Source organism: Halichoeres trimaculatus, unplaced genomic scaffold (genome assembly GCF_033239565.1).
Source record: "Halichoeres trimaculatus isolate MK-OKI-2021-1 unplaced genomic scaffold, fHalTri1.1 fHalTri1_scaffold_6, whole genome shotgun sequence".
Classification (NCBI taxonomy): domain Eukaryota; kingdom Metazoa; phylum Chordata; class Actinopteri; order Labriformes; family Labridae; genus Halichoeres; species Halichoeres trimaculatus.
The window spans coordinates 21,684,627-21,711,402 of NW_027437184.1; the positions used below are offsets into that span (position 1 = coordinate 21,684,627).

At 39.6% G+C, this 26,776-nt stretch overlaps 1 protein-coding gene, 1 long non-coding RNA gene and 1 other non-coding gene across 3 annotated transcripts; 1 reads left to right on the top strand and 2 right to left on the bottom strand.

Moving 5' to 3' along the window:
* Positions 1 to 1,528: 1,528 nt before the first annotated feature.
* LOC141791557 (uncharacterized) lies at positions 1,529 to 7,517 on the bottom strand. Its single transcript, XR_012598327.1, has 3 exons — positions 7,247 to 7,517; positions 3,080 to 3,182; positions 1,529 to 1,645 (listed from the first exon to the last, which is right to left on the bottom strand). It is a non-coding gene; the product is annotated as an uncharacterized LOC141791557 (long non-coding RNA).
* On the top strand, positions 1,550 to 10,778 carry LOC141791554 (apoptosis-inducing factor 3-like). Its single transcript, XM_074672118.1, has 18 exons — positions 1,550 to 1,659; positions 2,093 to 2,202; positions 2,300 to 2,409; positions 2,523 to 2,567; positions 3,660 to 3,741; positions 4,142 to 4,254; positions 4,348 to 4,434; positions 4,555 to 4,646; positions 5,946 to 6,076; positions 6,236 to 6,351; positions 6,448 to 6,519; positions 7,876 to 7,939; positions 8,588 to 8,664; positions 8,863 to 8,980; positions 9,069 to 9,167; positions 9,340 to 9,415; positions 9,517 to 9,621; positions 10,650 to 10,778. The coding sequence occupies exons 1-18, from the start codon at positions 1,550 to 1,552 to the stop codon at positions 10,681 to 10,683; spliced, it is 1,641 nt and encodes a 546-aa protein (XP_074528219.1). The 3' UTR covers positions 10,684 to 10,778.
* A 5,523-nt stretch (positions 10,779 to 16,301) lies between these two features.
* On the bottom strand, positions 16,302 to 16,373 carry trnaw-cca (transfer RNA tryptophan (anticodon CCA)). The gene has a single exon. It is a non-coding gene; the product is annotated as a tRNA-Trp (tRNA).
* Between the last annotated feature and the right edge of the window lie 10,403 nt (positions 16,374 to 26,776).

The window sequence follows — 26,776 nt, forward strand, 5'->3', positions numbered from 1 at the left end:
CAAATAAAATGAAGGAAGCCATTAAGCACATTTGTTCAACAAAAACTAGATACTTGAACTTTACTTAGGTGTCTCTGTTTTGAAATCACATCACATTTCATTTGGCAACATAATTTTAGGTTGGATTAGGTTAGTACTTTTTTTTTATCACAAGCTGCCGGTAAATATCAAGGCACATTTTAAGCATTAGACCGTCTAAATAGTTAACTTACTAATATATCAAAAATAAAATTATAAATGACTAAAATCAAATATATTAGTGTTTTTTCCTTAGCCTTTATTTTTATGGTAATTTTGTAATTATTATTATTTTTAATTTTGTTTTGTTAAATTTTATTGTGGTGTATTAACTATTTGATATTACTAACCAGGGATACCTCCACTGCACCCCTGGATGTTTAAAGGGTTGTTGTAATATACTCAGTTACATTAAAGTGAATATCTTTGTCAGTCAAAGTCTTAAGCTCTGCAGGGATCAGCCTTGAAACTTGACGCGGTGTGTGAATGCAAGTACTCCCTCCAGTTTTGTAAGAGGTGCTTTTGTCGTCTGTCCATTCAGGCTCGGCTGCTGCCTCGTCAGCCCTTTTCTCCTCACAGCAGCTGTGAAACACAAAAGAGCGCCATCGCTTTTCTCTTGGACAATAACAGACTGAGCACAACCAGTGACATCACAGAGACCGCTCACTTACCGGAGTCCCAGAGTAACTTTTTTGGGTTGATTTTCACTCTTCTTATCAGCCCTCCTGAATCGTCCACTTTCCCAGTCTGGCAGAGTCCAGGGATGAGGGCTGGGGATGGACCGGTCGCCTTGGAAACAAACTCTAGGCCCATTGTTGAGCTGATGAGCAGAGGCAGAGGGCGCAGGAACACGTCTCTCCACTGAGCATCTGACTGATTTTTTTTATGTTTCTGGAGGATTCTTGCGTTTTTGTTTTGTTGAAACTGTATCACAGACATGTCGAGGACCAAACAACGTGAGTAGCCTGTCGCACTAATATATAGAAAAAGTCCATGGCCTATTTCAAACATCTGTCTCAGTTGATTATGGCATATAAGGTCTGAATTCTGAATCTTTTCTAAGAATCATGAAATCAAAGACACAAATCTTGAGGGAAAAAGTTAAGATTCTTACTTTTATCTTAAAAATCAAAGAAAAAGGCAAAGTGCAGGTTGAATTTGGAACTTTCTTTCTTCAGATATCTGACTTTACAGAATTTCAGAATTCTGAAATCAAAGTCTGATTTGAATCTCAAAATTTTGTATTTTCTCCTTAGGAATCTAAGATTAAAGTCTGGATTTTGACTCTTTCTCAGAGTTCTTAAACTTATTCTTACTTTTCTGATAAATGGATTCTGACATTTAAATCAGGGCCTAAAAACAAAACATAATTCTTTGAACTAACTTATCAAAAATAAATTCAACAGTCCTTATCCTCTTCAGCAAAAGAACTTAAACTCTGAATGCTTGGCATCAAAGTTAACAATTATTTTGTAAAGCTCATTTGTCAAGCTCAGTAAAATTTGATGTTGTCCTCTAAAGTTTATATCCAATGTTGTATTTGTGCGTCTATTCAGTGCAGGAGCTTCCAGACCCTGATCCACAGGACACAGAAGAGCTGTCAGCAATGGTGTGTCTGGAGTCAGACCTGCAGGATGGACAGTAAGGAAGGGAATGGACTACTGCTCACAACCTGACAAATGCCAGTTTTCATTTTTTAAATATATTAAACACTTTATAACAAAAATCATCAACTAATGACTTAAAAAGCTTCTCCAAGCATCTCATCTTATGACAAACTATAACTGCATTAATCCATCATCGCTGCTTTCTAAAGCTTATAAATTGAGACAAATTGGAGTAGTAGTCACATGTAAGGAACCCAAAAGTACACTATACTTTCACATTCAGTTAGCTGGGCATGGATATGATTCAAGCTCTGCTTATCGAAGAAGTCTGTGATTTCAGGAACAAGTTCACAAAGCAAGACCTGAGATGTGCTCTACTTTAAGAAAAACTCCGGCACTTTCTCTACAGGATTGGGAATGAAGTGCTTTACCCTTGTGTGTGTGTGTGTGTGTGTGTGTGGTCTCAGGATGATGGAGGTGGAGGTGGGACATCATAGTGTTCTGTTGACGCGCAGTGAGGGCAAATACAGTGCCATTGGTAACCAGTGTACACACTATGGTGCTCCTCTCAGCAAAGGTAAAGAGAATAGCTGTTTCTTATCTTCATATATTCAATCAGCTTTTAAGAATGTAGTATTTAATGTATGTGTGTGTGTGTGTATGTGTGTGTTTAGGGTTTATTTCAGGCCACACAGTGCGCTGCCCGTGGCATGGTGCTTGTTTCAATGTCCATACAGGAGATCTGGAGGAGTTCCCCGGCATGGACTGTTTACCCTGCCATAAGGTACAAACCATAGGCCCAGACGGACAGACTGTTGGACAGATATTTTCACTTTTTCTCTGTGATTTAAGCTCTGTGCTACAATTTTGATATGTAAACTTTTTTATCTTTTCAAGGTTAAAATTGAAAACAACAAAGTGTACGTGTCTGTAAAGAAAAGGGTAAGAAGCTTTTGTTTTCAAGTTGAGCTAAGTCTGTTTTTTTTGTGTGTGTTGTATATCATTTCTTCACCATGGAAACACTACTCATGGATTTATTAGAGACATTATTTACATTTTATAACACTATTGTAGATTTTTCCTAAGTTAAAGTTAAGTCCCTCATCACTAACTATAAACATAAAGTGATTTTCTGTGAATTTAACATTTCTTTCAAATCTGTTTTCTGCTGTGGTGGAGCCATGTCCCTTACAAAAAATTTAATTTAATCTTGCTAATTGTTGTCTAACATCAGCATCTTAAATTAAAGACTTTGATAGTTTACCTATTAGAAAGCAGCATGTTGAACTATACTGTTATTAGCTTTAAAAGCAAGCGAATAGTACAAATAACAGAAATCAAAAAGGTTAAATTACCAAAATTAGAGCATCTAAAACATACTTTTATTTATCTATTTAATCCTTTAAATTGAGGTTAAACTTTTAGGATATGTGTAGGTTTACCATTTTACTTACAGGAAGGGTCTGCAGGAGTTTTCACGTCACTTGTTAGTAAACACAACATTCAAACTAGGATCCTCCTCCTCCTTGGCTCAGTGCCAGCAGCAGCGCACACCCACTGTCTCCAACCATGACCATGTGAACACATCACACATTAAATAATTGGTTAATTACATTAATTATACAGTCCATGGAAAACATTCACTAGCCCAGCAACCACCTGTAGCATCGCATTTCTATGTGGGAGAGACTGGAGAGCCATGCCCCTGACTTGGCATGTTAACACAAGCTTATCACACGTAAAGTCACTTGCCCACTGTGATTGGCTGAGGTAACCGCGCCTACTCTCTGCCTAAAAACATCCTGAAACAACCTAAAAATCAACATACAGACAGAGGAGAGGGTTAGAGGCAGACATATACACTGACACACATGTATGGAGGCCCAGAGGAGACAACTGAGCAGGGTTATTTCTGTAAATGTTGACATTTTATCTTTTAGCAAAACCCTGCAGACTCTGCCTTGAACTTTATTTGGATTTCTTTAGTATTTCCTTTTGTTTATTCTAACGATGTGTGTTTCATACGTGATTCAGACTCTTGGGCAGGAGAAAAGAATAAAGAGCATGGGAGGTGCAGTGCCAGGAGTGACTCAAACCATTCTGCTACTGGGAGGAGGTGGGTGTGGACCACTGTCTTTGCACATGCTTGTGTCTTTGAGCTGGGTTGGTTTGAATCTGCTGACAGGAAAAATCAACAACCTTCTTATTAGAATTACAGAAATGAATAAAAAATACAGAAATATCTGACTTCTGAAAGATTGTGCCGGCCATATCGTTACTTCATGTACTCCTATGTGTTAATTATTCAGACCTGACCCCTATGTGACAAAGTAATCACTATAAAATCTAACATTTGACCTGCAAGCTAGACTTAAAATAAAAGTTATTTCTGCTTACAGTTTAAGCTGGTAGTACAAGTGGATAGTAAAGAATAAAGAAGAAGATGATAAACTGCATGTCAGTAGTTTGTGTCTTCTTTGTGTTAGTGATTGTGTTTTCACTCTTTGTAACCACAGGAGCTGCATCTCTGATTTGTGCTGAAACGCTGAGACAAGAGCAGTTTGGAGGCAGAATTATCATGGCGACCAGAGATGACCTGTTACCCTACGACAAAACCCGACTCAGCAAGGTGAACCTTAACTATATTTATGAATATGTGAGTGTATTTCGTTACTTTCTCCACAACTTGAACAAAAACATAAACCCTGTTTTCACCTTACAGGTGATGAACGTGGAGAGCGACAGTATTCTGCTGAGGAGGATGGAGTTTTTCCATAAGCATGACATTGAGGTGTGGCTCAGGAAAGAAGTAAGTCCATTTTATCATCCCTCAAATTAAATGTAGCTTCATCCTGGGAAGGATCAACAGGACTCTCTTTAAGCGTGGAACTGTCCTCATAGTGAATCATTATCCTCTCTCGTATTTCAGGCGATGTCAGTGGACACAGACCAGAAGATGGTCACATTTCATGATGGTTCAGTCCAGAGCTACGACCAGCTCTTCATCTCAACAGGCTGCAGGTGTTATTTTATTAATATAATATTTACTATATGCTGGAAACTGAATCTACACACCACCGCCTTGAAGCTCATTTTCTATTCTTGGACATTTGTTTTTGCCTTGTTTACAGTCACCCCTGCCACCTAAAAGAGGTCAAAAGTCCCTCCATATAAGGCTGTAAAAAACACATCTGCCAACTCTTAAGCTACAACTAGAGCCCGACTGATATGGGATTTTTGGGGCCGATGCCGATACCTATACTGGGGGCAAAAAAAAGCCGATATCCAACATATCGGCCGATATCCAACATATCGGCCGATATCCAATATATCAACCGATATCCAATATATTGGCATATATATATATATATATATATATATATATATATATATATATATATATATATATATATATATATATATATATATATATATATATATATATATATATATAAAAAATCATTGATATACACAGGATATATACTGTATATGAACACAAATCCTTTTAATACCCATATAATTCAAGACAGAGACAGAACACTATTAAATTAAAACGAGGAACTTTAATTTTGAAACTGTCAACATAAGAACTGTAGTGTAAACCAATGATAAATAAGAACAAGCTGAAAACACTATAATAAATAAAGAAGTCAAACTTTAAACACAGTAAGTAGAAAAAATTCAAAAATGTTAACACACAATGAGCAACTTACACAACATTAAAATGCCGTATTATAGTCTTACATAGGATAATGGTGGATGTGTGAAATAACAGTACCATTTATCTCTGTTTATCTCTCAAAAAAGCAACTAACATGAGGTTGAAACGCCGTATTATAGTCTTACATTACATAATGGTGGACGGAGGGGGCGGAGGGGGCCAACCGATTAATCGGTTGGGCTCTAACTACAACACATGCCTTTCCTTGGTCTCAGATGACTGAAACTTTTCATGCTCTTTGCAAACCCGAGGATTCCTGTGGTTGGCTGTTACTTTCTAAAAAGAATGCTTCTCTCATGAGAGGAGGAATACTCCTCGCCATGCGTCTTGCTCTTGGGATGACTTGTTTAGCCAATTTTAATCTATGGATTTGTGAGCTTTGAGAATCCCCCAGGAGGAGCGGGAAAGTGTTTCTGAAGAGAGAGATTCAGGTCTAGGGTGGCTTGTTTAGACTGCTACCTCAATGAGCTGACCCCGTGTAAGGGGATGATAAGATTAAATAGATGAATATTTGACTCATGCAACAAGGACCAGAGAGAAGTATGACAGCTGTATTTTTACTTTGAATGCATTGAAGTGGTCTTTGTTCTGTATTTTAGAGCGAAAGGTCTGGACCTGCCTGGGATGAAGCTGGGTAATGTTAAGAAGTTGGAGACACCAGAAGATGCTCGGCAAATCCACGCCGCCTGTCTGGGCTGTAACGTCGTCCTTGTGGGAACTTCTTTTGTCGGTACTGCTTGAAGCATTTTTTCAAACTTTACTGCCAGTGTTTATGACGCTAAAACACAAGTAGACTGGGCTAGGTGACATTTTATAACAGCATCAGACTTACTGCAGTGGTGTGTTCACCCTCTCTACAGCACCACCACTAACATGGTTGTTTTTCCAGGCATGGAAATTGCATCTTATTTGATAGACAAAGCTTCCAGTATCACAGTGATCGGCAGCAGTGAGATGCCATACCAGAACACACTGGGCCGAGAAATTGGAAAAGTCACTATGATGGTGAGACAAAGAGACAAAGGGGGCCCTATACCATGTCTACACGATGCCTTTATTAAAGTTCAGTATCTAACAGCTTGAACTCTTTTGTTCTTCCAGATGCTGTCGGAGAAAAATGTGAAATTTTACATGAATGATAACGTGACAGAGGTCAGAGGTGCTGATGGCAAGGTATGCTGGGAAATTACAAACTGTGTGATTTAATGGGCCAAGATCAGACAAGTGGCAAGTGGCCGTGCTTGAAGGTAGGGTCTGCGGGAATTTTTGGTCACGTTAGTAAATTTTCACTGAGGAAAAACGTGTTGTTTGGGCTCCTTTTAAGTAATATATAGAGGTAAAAACAGTTCTTTATAAATCTTTGCATAAATAAATTATGCTAATAATTTATTTCTTTATTTGATCTAAGATTCCCCCTAGCACTTCTTCAAATGTTGAAAATGTACATTGTTGCTTTAATATTACATGTACATTGTGGTTCTGTACTCTATCAAACAAGAAAATAATAATTAATATTTTTAAACTTAAAAGTAAAAAAATCCTTTTTTAATTGAAAGATTTTTGTTTTTGTGTTTGAAAAGTAATGCAAGGCTGATAGGTGAGGATGGCACTGCGTGACGTCCAGAGTGACGCAAAGAAAATGTTCCGTAGACCGGACTGTCTCATCTCAGTTTGGCCTATGCGTCTACGTAGTCCACGAAGGCCGGGCCCTCCAAAGTCTGCAGCCTTCGTGGGCTGCAGATCCTGAATTGGGACACAGTTAGAGAGACCCTGACTACGTGAACACATTCACTACCCCAGCAACAACCTGCAGAATGCGTTTCTACATGGGAGAGACTGGAGAGCCAAGCACCTGACTTAGCATCTTAGCACAAGCTAATCACGGGTACTTAACACATACCTGGTTAGCAGAAAGCTAACTCATGTGCTCCTCATCCCGTGCTGCTCTCCAAGTTCCCGAAAGAGAGTGAAAGACGAGCCAAGCTTCGCCAACGTTTGGTAAAAAACTGTATCTGTTTGGCGTTTCTTTCACTTTGGTTGTTTTTCTTTCTCCGTCCACTATCCAAGCCTCTCGGGATAGCTTCTTCCTCTCACCAATCAACCTGCAAAGTCACTAACGCACTGACCGCACTGTGATTGGCTGAGGTAACCTGTCTTACTCTCCGCCCAGAAACGTCCCGAAACAACCAAAACATCAACAAACAGGCAGAGGATAGTATTTGAGGCAGGCACACGCTCATGTCTAGAGGCCCACAGTGATGGTTTATTCCTGTAAGAGTTGACATGTTATTTTTCAGGAAACTCCTGCAGACTCTACCTTCAATACGTTCTTCAAATGTTTGTTATGAGTCAAAAGCTATTTTCATTAAGAGTTGAGTAGCAGGTCATTTTTTATGACAAAAGTAACGTTTGAAAGCACGAATTTGAATTTGAACAATGATTTTTTGTAAATCAGTTTGTGCAACCAGCAACAATTTAGTTTGAGGAAGGTATGAAAAACTAATTTATTTTTGTCTATTTTCCTTCAAGGTGAAAGAAGTTATGCTAAAAAGTGGAAAAGTTATTCCAGCCGATGTTCTGATAGTTGGCATTGGTAAGTGAACAGTAGACATATTGTGTGTGTCACCTTAAAAGCTATCCACAGTTAGAAATGCCTCATGTGAGATATCTTCAATCATTAGTTTCTTTTCTCATTTGCTGTAAATGTTTTACAGATTTTTATAATGAAAATCATCAATTCATTTTATTCGGTTGTTTGAACTGAAGATCCGAATCATTCTGTTTCATGACTATATATGATAATTTTCCTGAGACCCACATTACACATCAGACCAGATGCAATAACTGGATTATGTTGATTTTTTTGGCAGCATCATGTATTGTGAAGCTACAAAAGCACTAATTTTTTCATGCACAAGCAGTGGTGTCTTCAAGGAAAAGTTAAATATCTTTATAAAGACTGAGGACACTCTCAACCTGTTTATTAGATGTATCTTCATTGTTATGTCACATCTCGTGAACTTAGTTTGTCCAAGCACATTGATTAGGACCAAAATAAGTCATCCTACATCTCTGAAGATCCCAAACAATTCTACAACCCTTCATCCTGCGTGATGACTAGAATACTGCCTTGGAGTCCCTGTTAACTGTTTCAATCTGTTACTAGTTATTTTACCAGGCCATGCTTTTTTCTTGGTGCAGCTGTAACACTTCTTTCTTCTCTGTTTTTTTCTTCCACCAGGCATCAAACCTAACTCAGAATTTCTGCGGGGCAGCAAAGTGCAGATGGACTCCAAAAACTTTGTAATGGTCGACAAGGTCAGCTCGTAATCTGCCGTTCAGATGATTACATAGACCTTAATTTCTGCCTTTATTCACAACACAAAGAAACACTTCCTCTTATCTTAAATCCTTTGTTTGTTAAATTAAAAATGGCAAGGTGTTTTGTGCAGTTTCGTGGAACAGGGGTGCTTATTATGTACTTGTAAACTAGTTGTTCATATCTCCCTCTTGCAGTACATGCACACAAACGTCCCTGATGTGTTCTGTGGGGGCGACCTGGCCACCTTCCCCCTGAGGATGGCCAGAAACCGAATGGTCAACATCGGACACTGGCAGATGGCACAGGCTCATGGTAATGAAGTTGAAATATGAATAAAATCAAAACATCTTGTTTATTTATTTTCTATGAAACGTGATGTGTTTTGTTCTTTGTCATTTAGGGAGAATAGCAGCTCTTAACATGACTGGTAAACAAACTGAACTCAGTTCAGTTCCTTTCTACTGGACCGTCCTACTTGGTAAAACCATCCGATATGCAGGTGGGCACATAAAGGATGTTAGATGACACTTTTTGACACTTTTTGACATGTTCCTGTCATGTGTTTTCGCATCTCTGCTTATTGATGAGCAAACCCCACATTGCTTTGAATCCAACCCTGAAGGAGTTGTAATCACCTTTTTACAAACCCACGTTTTATCCCGTTCGTGCAGGCTATGGAGAGGGATACACTGACATTGTCATGAAAGGAAAGTTTGAGGACAGGAAGTTTCTGGCTCTGTATGTCAAGTAAGTTGGAAAAAACAGCTACTGTAGACTAAAAACTGTAAACTGTAACTTTATTATTCTTTATCCAAACATGTTTATTTTGAACTTTTCCCTCCTTGTAGAGATGAAGAGGTTGTAGCAGCAGCGAGTCTGAACTACGACCCCGCTGTGTCTGCAGTGGCTGAGAGGCTGGTGGCGGGAAAAATCATCACAAAGTCGGAGGCTGAGTATGTCAGATCTTTTTGTTTTCATGGCATTTTTTCTAATCTGTAGGAATGGTGATGTTCTCTTCTGACATTAATGAACTTGCTACTGACACAGAAATAATGCAATATTTGCAAACATACACACAGCTAAACTTTCCTGTCCTGCTGTTATGATGCCATCTTTACTACCTCCAGTACCAGCAGCACAGGGACGACTTAATCCCACCATTAGCCATGACTGTTCATTTACAATAAAGGCAGGGTGTACTGAGGTGTAACATGTATTGAACTGGGCTTGTGGCTCCACATTTAAACTCTGTGCCCCACTCTTTGACCCCAATTTAATAAGTACTGTCTCTGCCCTCCCTGTGACCCAAATTTTAAGGTTACTGTGGGTCTCCCCTACTCAGTGGCCTATAATTTGATGGATATTTCATCTAAAAACTTGACTCCAAATTTTTTTCTTCTATCATACTATTTCAACTTTATGTACTTGAGCTTAAGAAACGTTTGCTTGCCCAAACTCTGACTTTAAATCTATGCCCAATCCTTTCCTAGTTTAAAAAGTTATCATGTTTTTCTTTCTCTAAAACCTCAAATATAGAAGAAATGTCACCTCTACTAATATTTAAAAGGTGGTGTCCCAAATTATTTTTGAGTTCTTCTCACTTTTTTCCCAGTCCTAAAAAATCTTGAGCTCTGAAAAACACATTTTCATAACTTCAGTGTTAAATGATGTCACATCTCCCTCCACTATTCGAACCCAAATTCAAGAGATGCTGCATCTTTCCTCGCTCTACGATCCCTATATTAAAGATAAAAAGAGATGTGTCTGCCTCCACTCTATGACCCAGGTGTTATTAGTAACTGCATCCCTCAAATCCAGAACCCAAGATCTGAATTATGTGCCTAAGAGGTTTTATCTTCTCCTAAGTTTAAAAAGATATCCACTACCTTAAAGAAAAAAGAAATATCAGTAACTGTTGAAATAATTACACCATGTAACAAACTGAGGCAGTTTGGTGATATGTAACATCCTTTTTCTCCAGATCAGATGACCTGAGCTGGCTGCAGTTGCCCTGATCTCAGCCTCCCTCCATTTATCCTCAACACATCACCTGTCCAGTGTGGACATGCTGCCAGAACGTCATTCATCTGTTTCTTCAACACAGCTGCTTCCCCAGATCATGAAGAGTCTAAAAACCTGGATCATAAAAAAAGAAGGGACAGATTTCAGTGATGGCTCTGTGTCAAAGAAACTGTGACGTTCATATTCACAATGTTGAACTATCAGATCTCAACTGTACGCCATGGAGTCAGTGTTCATGTGAGGGAGACTCCACTACACAAACAACAGATACCTCAGATGGATGCAGCTTTTCAGACTTCTTTTTATATATTGATTATTTTTATTATTTTATTCAGTTTTATCTCATTTTTATGGCTTCATGTCTCCGGGGGGTTTTCAGTAACAGTCCAGAGATGTCACACTGAAGACGCTGATTTTTAGATGAGGCTGTTGGAAAAAACATAAGTGACCTCAATGCCCACTGTGGTCGTGTATATGGTCTGGTCGGTGAGTCCGAGTGGGGATTAGGGGAACAGAAGGGGAGTGGTCATCTCTTTGAAGCAGGGATGCTGAAATAGGCAATGATAACAAAACGCACCAATGGGAAACAATGAGCGTTTGACAAACAGCACACAAAGGCAGGTGGACAAAAGAAACGCTGTGTTTTTCTCACTCCCCCCTTTGTGTCACTGCTGGTATATCACTGTCTTTAGTCCAATCCTCCATGTCCACAGTCACTCTATGGTTCACTCTCAGTGCTCTTCCTTGTCTTGCTGTACCAAGGGTTCAACAGGTGCAGACTCAAGGCCAGAACCTTTATGATGTTTTAGTTTTGGAGGTGCCATTGGATTATACTTTGTTCAGATGTTACGTGTCAAAAAAAATTAGTCAATTTTTCTTTTTTTCTAACTATCAAACACAGACTAAGGCTGTGTCTCTTATCCCATACTTCTGCACTTACACTTACTGTTTTGAGTGCTTAACTACTTTCAAAAGTGTGAAAGCCGCAGTGTTTGATTTGAGACAACACTACCCTGTAAGACTTTGTGCAGTCTTCAAGTCAGAACAGAGGGTACGCGCTGTCTACTTCATGTAAGTGTACTTACAGAAGTATCCAATTCGAGACACAGCACAATATTGTTTCTCACAATCAGTATCCAGAAACAAATTGCATCATTTTAATAAATATGGTTTATTCAAAATCATCAATAATGGCTCATTTGAGTATGTGACACAAGAATAACCAGACAAAGAACTCTTGATTGTTGGCTCAAAGATCAAATTATTAGTAGATGATGTCAAGTTTCAGTCAGGAGCACTCATCATGCATTTAAACCATTTATCACCACATGGAGTAGGATCTCCGTTTCAAAGTGCTCTGTCTGCTTTTTGAAGAGTGCATTGCAAAACCCCCACAAGGTTAAAAACATATAGACTTGCTCAGCGGAGGCTGAGATGGAGGAGGCAAAGCTGAACCAGTAGCAGAAGAGTGTGGGTAGCAAAGGAGTTGCAGGGATCAGTGAGAGGAAGGATGTGTTTTAAACTCTGCCTTGTTGCCAGAATGAGCTGTGATTGGAAACAATGATTCAGTCCGTCAGCTGATAAAAGCCAAACATATGCACAAACTAATGCTAAGCTTCATTTTCTGCAACAAAAATATTGCAAAGCAACAGTAAATAGGAAAAGCACAGATTAATCAGGGCATGTGTCTACGGATGCTGGTTTCTCTCCTTCAGTGCTCCTAAACTCAATTTCATTATAAAGCATTTCCTGAGGCCCTTCTGACAGTAACTGTCATAACTGTTTTGAAATACTTTAAATAATATTTGCGTTTAGTTTATGGAACTTTACAAAAAAAAAAAGAAGAATCTTCAAACAATTGACAGCAGAATCAGCAGCTTTACACCTGGTGGTAAGTACCTCCTCTGTGCAGACCTTAGGTCCTGCCTCTTCTTGCTTCCAATTGGTGTTAATGCACTCTTGTTAAAACTGCTTAGTTGTATTGGTTTCAACCTGGGTCCACTTTGCGTGCTAAACAGTTTTCACCTTTTTGCTCTTCTTATTGACAGAGGACAGCACTCACTGACCTGACGTCCTTGCATCTTTTTCACATTCACAGCATTTTATTTTTATGATTTGACACCAATAATATTGTAACATTTTGAAGTCAAGAGTAGCCAAAACTGGAGAACCATTATATCTGTCATGTATATGCTCTTGTAATAAATTATTTCATTCTATATTAAAAACAAAAAACAAAACAAACATTTATTACAAGCACAACATGGATATCTGCTTCCATATTTCAGGGTCCTGTTGAGATTTGTTAAAGACTGTGTGATCCCCTTTAAAAACGTGATGATTGAAAGTTTCCCTGATATTAGGAACAATAAGATCTTTGATATCTTAAGATTAAAACATAGTTAACTCATTATTTGGAGATCTTTTTTTTTTTTTTTTGACAAGCTGTCTTTGGCAGCTGAAGTCACATCAGATATTTAGCCTTTTATTACATCTTGAGGAAATCATCCTTTTTTTTCTTTTTTTTTTGTCACTGATTAATTGACAGAAAATATTTTTTTTGTCTCACAAAAAAATTGAGATGAGAAGCTACAATGCTTGTCATTAAAAGCTTTGTTGTCAATACAGAGTAAACCCTGATGGAGTGGCAGGGATGTACTTGTTATTTAAACTTTATTTTATTTGTTTCACTTTGTTTATGCATTAAATCTCAGGCACACCAGAACTGTTTCTCCTGTGTTCATTGAGTCATGTCTTGAATTGTGAACTACTCTGCCATCTACTGTCTTGCTGTGGTAGGCCACGGTGGGTTTTTCTCATGACCTTGTGTCCAATAACCTCTAAAAGTTTTACCATTTGCATATCATACATCTCAAAAACAGCAGCCCAAGCTCAATAGTTTTGTGTTTTGAGCCTCATACTGAAATAAACACCAAAAAGTCTTGTTAACACATCAGTGGTACCTGCTACTTGGCGAGGGGTTCAGACTGCATATATCATTTCTATTATCTGTGCTTGTCACAATGTTTTAAGACGATACCGTAGCACAAAAAGAAGGGTAAAATCCTGCCTGGATTCAGTCTTTTCATTCTATTTTATATCTATATTTTATTAGATAAGTTAGCATGTTAGTTAAACCATTAAAAAATACAGTCAACACAAGTTTAATGACTGATGAAAAAAACTGAATCAGCAAAATGCTCAGTTTGAGTTCAGATGCTGACACAGCTCTGAAGTGAACAAATTATAGAGATGACAATCAGAATGAAACCCCAAGCTTCTTTATTTCAATCTTAATTGGAGTAAAGCTGCAGCCACCTGTTGTTCAGATTCAGCCAAAGCCTTTTTTCCTTTACTCTGTGTGGATGCAACCTGTTTATCTTTTAACAAAGCCTGTTGGTGCATGATGTAACGCTTCCGCCTGTTGGCCCTGTACAGCTCAAGCCTCATCTCTTCAGCCTGGGGGTCTTCCAGCACTCCCTCCCACCTCAAGCTCTCTTCAGCCTGGCCTGGGGATGGTTCTGCCTCTTCACTAAAAGTGGATTTGTTTTTCAGCAGGCCCAATGAATCCTTGGGGTGCTTCTTTTTTCTCCTGCAGCCGCTGTTACTGAGGCGTTTTCCATCCTTCTTCCTGGTGGCTTTGAGCTTTGGCAACTGGCCTCGAGGCTGAACCGGACTCTGAAGAGGCAGCGGAGAGGCCACCATCTCAGGAGGCATGTATGCACTGGAGTTTTTTTCTGAGGGGAGGCAAAACAAACATGTAGGCACTGAATACGAGCAAACAACACTAAGGGTTTAGATGACTAATAACTCTCTCTGTAGTGGGAGAGCTAATTGCTTCTTTAAAGTAATGAGTTTTTAGAGGCAAGAGATGGGAAATGATACAGAGCGCATGTTTTTAATGAGCCATTCAATCCTGAGGGGAATCCTTTGCCACGGCGACAGGATTTTATACGTTTCTTCACATTATTTACATTTACAGGGGCCTCAGTTTGAACTTCCACTGAGTGGACACATTAGGCTCAATCCAAACTGCTGTTAGTGCATCCTGTGAAAGTGAGGCTAGCTGACTTCTTGTGTATGCTTTATTCTTTTGATAACAATGATACGTTTCTTCAGACCACTGATAAATTATGTTTCTTGGTTGGAAACAAATACTGGTCCTTTTTGGATTTCATACAATATTGCTACCTCAGCAGTCACTGCTTCAGGTCATACAGTAAATTAAATATGAATAACAAACCCTTTAAATATGTGCTATTTAAAACAGTGAGTACCAATAATGTGAAAAAAAAAAAATGCATCAAATCTATTCAGGTTCCATCAATCAGATAAAACTTTAACAACAAACCTAAATATTATCCAATTTGCATTATATCGTTTGACTTTTTTTTTTTTTTTTTTAATTCCTTCCATAATATAAAGAACATGAACAAGAACAAGAACAAGAACAATAATGATTCATAATTCAGGGAAACAACAATCTTAGTGATGTATTACTGTATTAGGTGACAAGCACAGCTGAGGTGCATGTACTAATATTGAACACTGTACATTACATCTGGCAAATTTTAACGGTTATGACACAATTTTAATTAATTTGTGTTAGTGATTGGATTGTTCATACAATGTGCAGTTTATTCAGTATGGCATAAGGTACTTTCCAGATGCAGCAACCTACCAGGTATGAGATGATATCAAATTGAGATTAGCATTATTAGTTACCTCTAAAACAGCTTTTTTTTACGGATGTCAGTAAAGCCTGATCACATTATCTTCCGTTTAAAACTTTTTCAACACTTAACGGATGTTAGGTGCACCTAAGTGATCTAAATGCTTGTTAAATAAAGAAATAAAAGGCTTACCTGTATTTCAGAATTACAGAGCTAATATTACTTATTTTACTCCGTTTATTCTCCTTTGTCGTAGCAGGGTTAAAGTGTTGCAGAGAAATCCTCTCACATCCTACAATCTTCGGGGCATGGGACTCCAGAGTGCAACGTTATACGCAAAGCTGATCTCGAATGAGTACGTCACGTTAAATACAAAAAGTCACGCTGTGCACCAAAAGTCTGCACCTGCTGTAACCTTTTTAAACCGAGGACAAAAGCACCTGTGGTTTGAGTAAAAAGTCGAAAATGTTTGGGTTTTTTATGCTGCCCCTGTTATTAAGACCAGGCATTTCCTGAATCAACGCACGTTCCCGTGTTACGTGTCTCCATGGCAACAGGACGCGAAGGAGTAGGCTACTTCCTGTCTGCGTAGTAGCTCGTCATTTCTTACTGTAAATATATTTATTGCAACAGCTTAGCGTTTCCTCTACCTTGTGATTGTTTTTATGTTTTATTTTGTTTTTATTCTTTTCTTTTTTTGCGCCAAGGCCACCTTTACACCCATTTTTATTCTTTTTTTGTAAAATTAATAGCATGGGTTTCAAGGTTTCATAAAACATATTGAAATTACTTTTTATCAAACATAGTACCCACCTGCTAATCCAACAAACGTCTGGTATGTCATCACAATGTTTGCTTATTCGATTAATCACTCTGCATTGTTGTGCAGAGTGATAAGACACGCCCTTCCAAAGCTACTCAAGGAGTTCACTAAAGACTGACCCCGACGTGATTTGAACACGCAACCTTCTGATCTGGAGTCAGACGCGCTACCGTTGCGCCACGAGGTCCTATACACTAGTAAACGTGTAGCCAATACAACTGTAACCAAGACGTTGAACTTCATATTTACAGTTCTGTTTTTACCAAATAAACTTCTACATTCCCTTTTCTTAACTAGGCATTAAGCACATCTACAGGCAACTTTTAACGTGAGCTTCTTGTTGTTTTCAGACTATGAAAAACAGGAAAGTGGCTTCCTAGTCCTCTGAAACACATTAACATGCACTGCCTGTTCACTGATAGAGCTCAACAACTCAAGAAAGAAAATCGTTGTCATTGTTAACTGGATCTAACTAGTCTACAATTCCTGTCCAACCAGCTCTCTTGCTTTATCTATGTTTGCTGAGCCCTATGGAGGACTCAGGTCATACGCATTGTGTGCATATAGAGTGCACACATGTACTATCTGCACTGTTCTGATACCTGTTTGGTAAATAGGTACCAGAAGATCGCCGCTGTAAAACGTAAAATAGTGTAAAAAAATAGTTTTTGGTCTCAACCAACCCCTAAGATGAATATCCGACACGTATGAAACGTGCACCACTGTTGCCTCACAGCAAGGAGGTTCCTGGTTTGTCTTTCTGTGTGGAGTTTGCATGTTCTTCGGGTGATTCCTTCCACAGTCCAAAAACTAGCTCATTAGATCAATTGGTCTGCCAAAATTCTGAACATGAACATGTTGGCCCAGTGAAAGGCTGGTGACCTGTCCAGGATGTACCCTGCCTTGAGTACATTGACAGCCAGATGACAGATAGACGACAACCTGAACAGGATAACAATAATGGATGGGTGGATATGACATTGAATGCACCACTTACTTGAAGCCTTGCCAGTTGCTCAGGTCCTCAGTCGGTGCAAAATTGGTCTGTAAAGCTCTTTTTTTGAAAACGACAGCTTACTTTAATTGTAAAAACAACAATATAGGTCTGGTGAAAGTGAATCGGAAAACCAAAACAAAGAAGTTTGAAGACATAGGACCAAGAACTTAAAATGTAGAGCGAAGTAACAATTTACTATCCATTTGCTGTTCTGAGCAACAATTTTTTGGATAAAAACATCAAAAGTAATTTTATACTAAAAAAATATTAGATACAGCAGATCTAAGGCAAATTGTAAATGAAATTTATCACAACCATATCAGTAATGGTAACTTTATCTGGCACATTTGGTGGAGTCTTTTAGTCTCAAGTGAAACTTACAAAATCAATCCTTTTATTTAAATGTTAAATAATAATAAATTTAATAAAAAAAAGCTCTCTCTCTCTCTCTCTGTGTGTGTGTGTGTGTGTGTGTGTGTGTGTGTGTGTGTGTGTGTGTGTGTGTGTGTATGTGTGTGTGTGTGTGTGTGTGTGTGTGTGTGTGTGTGTGTGTGTGTGTGTGTGTGTGTGTGTGTAAATTCTCTGATGTAAAAAGATCTAAAAACAGTTTGACCCTGTCCTGTTAAATCTCTTTATGGGGATTTCATGTCTTCTCTATGACAACATTTACAGCATACAATGTGGTATTTCCCACAGAGTTTTCATCCTATTCATGTTCCACAGAATCCAGTCATTCCTGGTTTTCCACTTCAGTTTTTAGTCCTTTGTCGAACTTCTGAAAAAATTGTAAAGTAAACTTGGGTGCTATTTTCTGTCCGCTGTTAAACCAAACACCCACCAGCTGTGCTAAGAATAGACTCGCTCTCTGACCTCAAACGAGTCTATCCTGCTTCTGCATTCCCCACACATGTCTGAGCTCTTCCTGTAAGAGCTTACAGGAAGAGTGAGGATAAACCATGATGCTGAGTCAGAGCAGACACGTTACATTTATTGACGTAGGAGTGACAAAGTTCAGATATGATACAGTTGTTTAAAGGTCTCCCTCTTAAAAGTATTAGACACCTGGCTTGAGGATAAAAAATAAAAACAAATTGCGGGCCATCAGGCCTGGCTTGAAAAGCCAACCCCATTTCATTCTTCACCAAACCACATCTCATTTTTAAGTCTTCTCTGTCATGTGAATGGCTGTTTGTGTGTGTTGTGAAACATGCACACATGCTCACATCTTGTTCTGATGAGCATGCAAGTCACAAACAGCAGTGGAGGAAGATGTGACTCGCACGCTCAGCTGCGGACATCGTTATACAAACAGATAGATGAGGTCAATGCACTGGCATCTCTAAAAACACTTAAAACAAGACAGCTTTGAATATGCTGGAGGGGATCTGTCCGTATAAACCTTTAAAATTTGTGTTACTTTATGGTTAGTCTTTTATAGAATGGGGTTGACTTTATTGATTTAGCTACCTCAAAGCAGTTTATAGAGCAACATTATCGTCAATAGTGTTGAAGGTGGTTGCTCTTTGTCATCCATGATATAGAACATCTTGTTCTTTGAGCTTTATTTGTGGCTCACATACATAGAATAATTTCAGCTTACACAATTGAACCCAAAACTATTTCCAACATGAACTGTTTGACACATTACCTCACAGGAAAATATTTACAACAGTAGTCTTAAGTTCATTCTTTCTGGTAAGTAATTCAGTGATATATGTAAATATTTGTATACAGTCAGTAAGGGCCTATATCCATTAGCATCATTTTTTTGTGCTTGCAGTGTTTATTTTCAGTACAAAAATAATGCAGCCCAGCACGACGGCCTTTCCAGTCAGCTAAAATTTGTCCCTATGCTGTCAGGGACTTCAACTTTTGGAACATTGCCACGTTCTTCAGCGCCACTTGTCCATCCTCAACCAGTCCAAATCAAGAAGGAGCAGGACTTTGGAAATTAGCCTTGTCAACAACAGTGTCTCAAGTTTGCGCAGTAAGTACGTCTGGATCTGTTCAATTAATTTCCTTTTTCAAAGGGTATTGGCAACAATTGCATGCAAAAAGACTTCCTGGAGTAATAAGACTGGCCTGCAACTAACCAGAGCAATGCATAATGTGGATAAGCATTATCTTTTTTTTTAATGAGAACACATTGTCCACTTTGTCTGAAGCAGCCAGGCAAGCTACCCAAGCTGCTGTCTTGGTAGTTTAGAAAAATACTAAAGTGGCCCTCCTATGTTATCATTTTACTGAACCTGCCTCACTTTAATAAAAAAGGACTATTATTGGCTTGGCAGGGAATCCATATATATTATGACTGTTCCAGATCAAAGACTGTATAAAACATGGACGTAGCCTCAGCAATGTCACCTGTCTGTTCCTGACACTTGAAATGAAGCCAATCTGCGGATACAGCCACATTCGATATGACGCCTTTTGCAAGTTTCCCTTCGAACAGCTACAAGGCACTCGTCAGTCACATGACCTGAGCTGTGTCTCTGATTGGACAATCAAACGATCTTAATAACTTCTAAACTACTGAGTTAGAAAAAAAATCAGTCACCGTACAGTGTGTTCCGATAGTGAAATCAGCATTTCAGACCCAAGACGTTTTTTGAACCAGGCTGTAAATATGTTTTTAATACTGTAAAAATCTGTTTTTGTGGCTGGGTGTGTATGGGACTTCCTGTCTTTCTGCAGCCAGCCTCAGGCGGATTCTCAATGAACAGCAACATTTAACACTTCCACATAGGCTTCATTTTTCTGACCGGATGTTTCCTCTTGTTCCAGACCAACCTCCTAGCAAACCGTTGACGTTAGCATTTAGCAACTTCCTTGCTAACTTCATGTTAGCTACCTAAGAAGTATATCCCTGACAAACATGGCAGTAGCTTTGAGTTCATGTCTCTCCTATTCTATCATGTAGCGCTATCCAGCTTTAAACCATACCCTTTCTAAAAGTAATTGCGAGGAAGTGAATGAATGTCAACGATAGTGTTTTTGTTACGGTAACCAATATACTGTATTGTTGTAACATGAACTTGTGCACTTGTGAAATGATAACATTTCCCTGATTCAACAGATATTCAACTAAAAACCTGGGACACAGCAAATGAGCTTTTCTTAGATTACCTCAAAGGAAAACGGCCCCTTTCATTAATAAGGAAGGTTAATGTGTTTTATTAACAATTATCACAAATTCATGATAATTTCCACCACTTTGAGTGTAGTGGTTGCAACAGTGGTATATTTTGCGAGGTATTTCAATGTAACTATGAAGTTTTAATGCAGAGAAAGCATTGTGTATGTTGGTTATCAAAATGATTTCAGGAAGTTGAATTCATCCACAAAAATATCATAGGTTATGTATGCTGTTGAAAAAAAACTGCACAGAGGAAGAAGAAGAAGAAGAAGCCTGGAGAGGATATGCTGAGTGTGCTCACAGTGTGTCAGGTGACCGTTGAGGAAGCAGCTCCTTGAAGTGCAGCGAGCTAAAAGCAGCAGAATGACAAGCCTGAGTACTCAGGAGAGAAAGAGAGAGATGAGGGACTGGCCTCACTGTCCTTCCTGTGTCTGTGTGCATTAGTGGTGAGGTAGGACAAAGAAAGTCCATCCTGACCTGCTGATGTCTTTGGAGGTCGTTTGCACACTCATGCCACCTTATTGCAACCAATCCTTGTCATCAAGACTGCTCAAATATAAATAAATTGTTATTCTTAAACATATATTAAAAACATATCCATTAATTAATGAACATGCAACATATGAGCATGGACTATGACAATAACTCATGGGCAGCTTTTGGCACAGAGGGCTTCAACAAAAAATTAATGAAACGGTGAGTGTTATTCTTTAAAATTAAGCTTTGTGCGATTTTGAAGCTCCTGTGAGGAACATTTACGTTGATTTTAGTGCCCCCCTTAAAAAAAGAGTTACAACTTGTCTCTGCTGAGTCACTTTCTGACATATCCATCCGGCCAGCCACACATTGGACAACTTTTACTGCTTACCTCTAAAATGTGGAAGACCACACGCATAACAACAGTTCAGACTGATTTTTAACTAAACAAACCTTTGATTACACGAACTAGATGATTCAATAAGACCACATACTTTAAGTTAAATTCCATTGACACAACATGTCACAGCAGTTGGTGTGATCGAATTTAAGTTCAGAGATAAACAAACATGAAGGGCAATGAGGTAGAGTTGTCACCTCTCAGTCTGAAGGACAGGGATTTGTTTCCAGCCCTTGAAGTCACATGCCCAGGTGCCCTTGAGCAAGACACTGAACCCCAAATTGCTCCCACTGTGGGTCTATGGTGTATGGGCAGGTGTGAATGTCTTAGTTAAAACGGATGGTTCCCAACCTCTGCCATTGTGCCAGTGTGTGAATGTGGTGTGGATGGGTATATGAGGCTGGCAGTGTCAGGCGCTTTGAGTGGTCACAGAGACTGGAAAAGCACTATATAGGCTAAGTACTGGTCTATTTACCATTTTACATGCTCAGCTAGTTGTACAGTTTCATTTACTTTTTCTGAGCCCATGAGCTGTAACATTCAAAGATGAAAGCCAGTCTGCTCTGCTCATTGCTCAATATGATCTCTCTGTCAGAGGCAGGCTAACCAGGAATCATGTGATTCCAGATCAGAGAGGCTGTGATGTGTAAGGAAGTAGCTGTACTGAAAACACACACTTCAGGATTTTTCAGAGAAATAATTGGTCACAAAAATCCCCAAATGAGATCATGCCCCCAACCTGGAGTGGTTAGTTATGGCTCAAAACATCTCCTGTTTTATTTTTAGAATCAAACAATTAAACATTTTGCTGATTGTCTTCTTGTTTGCGACCATATCACTTTTAGTGAGGTTTACCTCCAATTAAAAACTCCTCATTGGAAACATTTTACACACATTGAATGAAGACACTAAAGCAGTTATTTTAGTGTTAATGTGTCAGACACATTTCAATACTCATTGTACGTGAACCAAAGATGGTCAGCACAGCCTCTGTTCGGAGACACAAGTTGGATACAAGCAAATATAGGTCATTTGTTTCATTTGATCATTTTCCTGATTCTGATGAATTTCATGGCAAACATTTTTTCCATCACTTAAAAAAAACATTTCATGACAACAAAGATGGACAAAAAAGTCAACACAGAGAGGAAATGAGAAAAACAGGCACTCCAAGTAATTTTAGACGAAACAATGTTTGCACGAGAAGCGTTTGAAAAACAAGACACGCAGACTTGCGTGGACACGTCAGACGCGTGCAGATTCTGACGTCCGCTTCTCGTGGCTGATACGTCATTACGCTGCCAGCTGATCGGAGTGGGAAGCCGGGTGTGTGTCTGACTTGGGTGTGTGTTTGAAAGAGAGAGAGGGAGGGAGAGGAGAGGGAGAGGGAGGACTGGAGCAGGAGTTGTGTAAAAGGGGGTGAAGTCCTGCGTTGCGTACTCCACCACCTCCACCTCAACCAGCGCCGCTGCTCTGAAAAGTCGACTCTCCAGCAGATCTAGTGAACCGTTTTTACATGCGGGATGTGAAGCAAACCAACAACGACACACCCTGCTGAAGGTCCGGGACTCCACCGAGCAGTGGGCGAGGCAGCGTGAACTCTGCCGGACCGATCAGAGGGGTTTGACACGCAGGAGCGACCCGGCCGGTGGGCAAGGTGGGGCGTGTGACTGTCTGTGAGGCTGTCTGTGTGTTTCTGCTGGTTTAATGCTTGTTCCTGTCAGCCTGATTTAGCCTGTGGCGGCTTGATGACCCACTTTGCGTTAAAACGGCAACTGGGAAACCGTCACTAACGCGACTTTTTGCAAGTAAAATTCACCTCTGCAGGTTTTGATTTCCGCCTCCTGCACAATTTGTCGTCGTCGTCAGATTGCCGAGCACATAGATTAGATCTCATAGGAGTTCTGGCTCAAGGCCTGTCTGTATGTCATTTTAGATCATACTGTACAGGCCTGCTGACACAGGGGAGCTCATATGAGTTATGGGCACCCTAGACATTTGATTACGATCTCCTAGCTCCTGCAAACATTTGATTAACATTTAGAATATTGATAGAGGCAAAATGTGGTGTGGGGCTTTATTTAAAGTGCTGCAAGGAGAATTGGCACATGCAGTTATTTTCAAAGGCTGGTTGCAGCTAAAGGGCTGACTGAAATGAGCTGAAAGTCAGAAATACGTCCAGATTGATCCAGAAGGGAATGCATACACCAGCAAATATACACAGACTGTATGATTTCAGGGCGTATACATCTCCAGTTCAATTTTGGTTGTTTTTAAACCCATTTTTAATTCAGTCCCCTTCATCAGAAAATCAGGACACTTAGGAGAAACCAGTTAAGCCCATTACTCTCAAATAGCAGATTTAAAGGCGATAGCAAGATGATGTAGTTGAAAATTTAGGTCTGCAATTATATAACCCAAAGTGAAAAAGTGTCAGCATTTACAGGCCCTTTAAAATGTGCTGAGTTCATTATAGGCCAAGGAAAAAGCCTGTGCTCAAGTAGGGGATAGGTGAAGATAACTAGGGCCTAGTCATCCCTCAGAAATGCGGTGACTCCAGCAGTCATGTGATGATATCTTTTCACAAGTTAAGATGAGTTTATTAAAGGAAAAATGTGGAGGTTTGAGAATACGTAACACATTCTTGAAGCAGGTGACGTAACAAAGTATTCAGGCCTCTCTGTCCAGATTTGAGCACTCATGTATTCACATTATCTTAACACTTTTTGTTTAAAATGTGTGTAAAGGAATAATACATGTGTTGTCTTTAACTGAGATAAATGGTTAGGGAGGAAAAGCTTGCAGTAGTGTACGTTACATCGATGGGGCATGTCTTACATAATTGTACAGCCAGAGTTCAGTGCGCCGGTAGGAATGTGCAATAGGCTGTGTCACGAGCTGCATTTGTGCCATTGCAACCCAGAGCGTGACATAAGCCACCCTGTCAATGAGGATCACATGGCAATGACAGGGTGTCAGCTCAAAAGCAGCATGTCTGCTTGTGTTGCTCAGTCTGCATCCTGCACACAGCACTGGAAACCTCCTTCGGGCTGTTTTAATGCATATATTTGCAGAAGTGAAGCCATCTTGCTCAACTGGGTAACACCCTTCAATCTTCTTGCGTGCCTTTTCGAAGGAGAGTGAGGCAAGAAGGGATGTGTTATGTAGGTTCATTTAGACGGGAAAATACCATCTTTTTTAATGAAAATGCCACAGACTGCCCGAGGACAGGCTTACAGGCCTCATGCAACATATTGCCATCTCACAGGACAAAATCCAGAGTGGCATTCAGCAACTCTTCTTAGCAAGTAAAGCAACCTACACCCCTTCATGTGTAGTGATCTCAGGGTTAAAGTCAGATAGCCTTCAAAGATCAGCAAGCAGCAGAGCAGAAGAAGAGACTCTCCCTGCACTATGATCAGTGTGTTACCAAAGCCACCGCCCTTTCCCTGCTTTTGTCCCCATTCCCAGCCTAAAATGATCAGTGTGTGTTACAGACGACAATCTGGGCCAGTAAACTCTCTTCAACTGGGCCACACCCACAGCAGAGGAATGCACCTGAATTGAAATATGGAGTAGATGGATAATTATAACGACCATAGAGTTTCCACTCACAGAGCTGTAGCTTCATTGTCTTCGCTCGTTCATTTTGTTTCTTAACTCTTCAGTTCTGCAGATAGTTATCCATCTAGTGTCACTGCTAAGGGTTCGGCTGGGAATTAAAGTATTTTATCTCATCACCTCATGTGATATTCTCATAGTTCAAGGGTTGAGTTGACTCATTGACTGTTTAAAACATGGACGTATAGCCTCCACAATGACACCCGTCTGTTCTTGAAACCATAAAATGAAGCCAGTCCATGGACGCAGCCACATTTGATATGATGCTGAGTTTTTCTTCGAACAGCTACAGGATGACTGCCAGTCACATGACCTGAGCTGTGCCTCTGATTGGACAATCAAACGATCCTAATAACTTTTAAACCACGATAACAAAATTGGCTTTTTGGACTCAAGCTGTTTTTTGAACCAGGCTGTCAATACGCTTTTTAATGCTGTAAAAGTCTGTTTTTATGGCTGGGTGTGTACGGGACTTACGGTTTTTCTGCAGCCAGCCTCAAGCAGATTCTCAGTGAACAGCAACTTTTAGCACTTCTGCATAGGCTTTATTTTTAGTAACTGTATGTTGCCCCTTGAGTTAACTGTGGCCTAGTGGTTGTCTCTCAATTGGACAGTTGGTATTTATCCCCAAACTAGGTTTGTGAATGTGATTAGAATTTACTGATGGAGGCTAGTTTGTTATCTCTACCGGGCTACATCTTCTTTGGCTAACTAGCACAATAACTAGCCATGGAGCTGGCTAGCTTGATACATGGGCTTGGTACTAGCCGATGAGCAAATATTATGTGTTATCAGACCAAAGTGGCAAGGAGAATTTTTACATCAAAATAATGGGACGTCCAGTTCAATGAACTGTTTGTGACTCACAAGTTCAGAGACTCTATTAGCCAAGGTGAAACCCCAGACTGGAAAAATAATGGACGTAGTCTTCCCAACATCACTTCTCTGTTTCTGAAACTGAAGCTTTTAAAGCAAATTGGCTGCCGCAGCCATATTGGAAGTGACGCGGGCTTCGACTCTCCACACTAACCCATCAGTCACCTGAGCTGAGCTGTGCCTCTGATTGGGCGAACTTCTGATCTTAGTATCATAGAGAGAAAGAAAATCACCCCCTGTACAGTGTGTACGGATGGTGAAATTAGAGATTCAGATGGGAGACTTTTTTGTAACAGGACGTAAACATGTTTATTTGTTCTGCGTAAACAGCATTTTTTGGCTTGGTGTGTTTGTGACTTCTGGTTCTTCCTGAGCCAGCCTCAAGTGGACACTCAGGAAACAGAAGATTTTAGCACTTGACATGTTTTATAGCGGAGGTTGCTGCTTGGGTGACACTTAGCATGAGTTAGCAGCTGCCATCTTTCACCCATAGCAGCCATACTCCATTAAAACACCAAAACTGCTCTCTGCAGTTTGGCCTTTTGATTAAGGGGTTACTCAGGATTGACACACTTTTAGAGGCTGCCTCAAGTGGCCACTTGAGGAACTGACACCTCCACATTTGCTTCTTACTCCACCTGCAATTGGAACCTAAGCAAAACCCTTATAAAAATAGATTTATATTTATATTTATTACAGGAATTTTCACTCCGTCATTTTTTTCTATTTTACATCTCTGGGTCTGGTGTTTTTGAGAGGTATCTGCACTTATTTAAGCTCTGGTTGAACATCATAACCAATAAATATAGGTGAAATACTGACATGAAAAACTTACCATCTCAGAAATATCTAAGCTGAAGTTGGCAGCAGCTCAGGCCCCAGCTCCCGTGAATGAGAATTTTTAAATACTTGACTTGTTCTGACTCCCTGAAGTTATACTCTCCATTAGTGATGTTTTTGTCCTATTGCCACTTAAAAATGATCTGGATTATTTTTCACTGAATAGACCGGTGTACTTTCAATTACCTGATCCAGCAATTTCAGGCATCCTAAGATTAAAAGTTTCAAACTCAACTCTTGCAC

What these genes read in the sequence shown, in the direction of transcription:
- LOC141791554 (XM_074672118.1), top strand. Translation starts at nt 1,550, where the DNA reads ATGTTGTATTTGTGCGTCTATTCAGTGCAGGAGCTTCCAGACCCTGAT. An exon ending in ACTGTTTACCCTGCCATAAG is followed by an intron (nt 2,410 to 2,522) that starts GTACAAACCATA and finishes TATCTTTTCAAG; the next exon opens with GTTAAAATTGAAAACAACAA. An exon ending in TGTGGGAACTTCTTTTGTCG is followed by an intron (nt 6,077 to 6,235) that starts GTACTGCTTGAA and finishes TTGTTTTTCCAG; the next exon opens with GCATGGAAATTGCATCTTAT.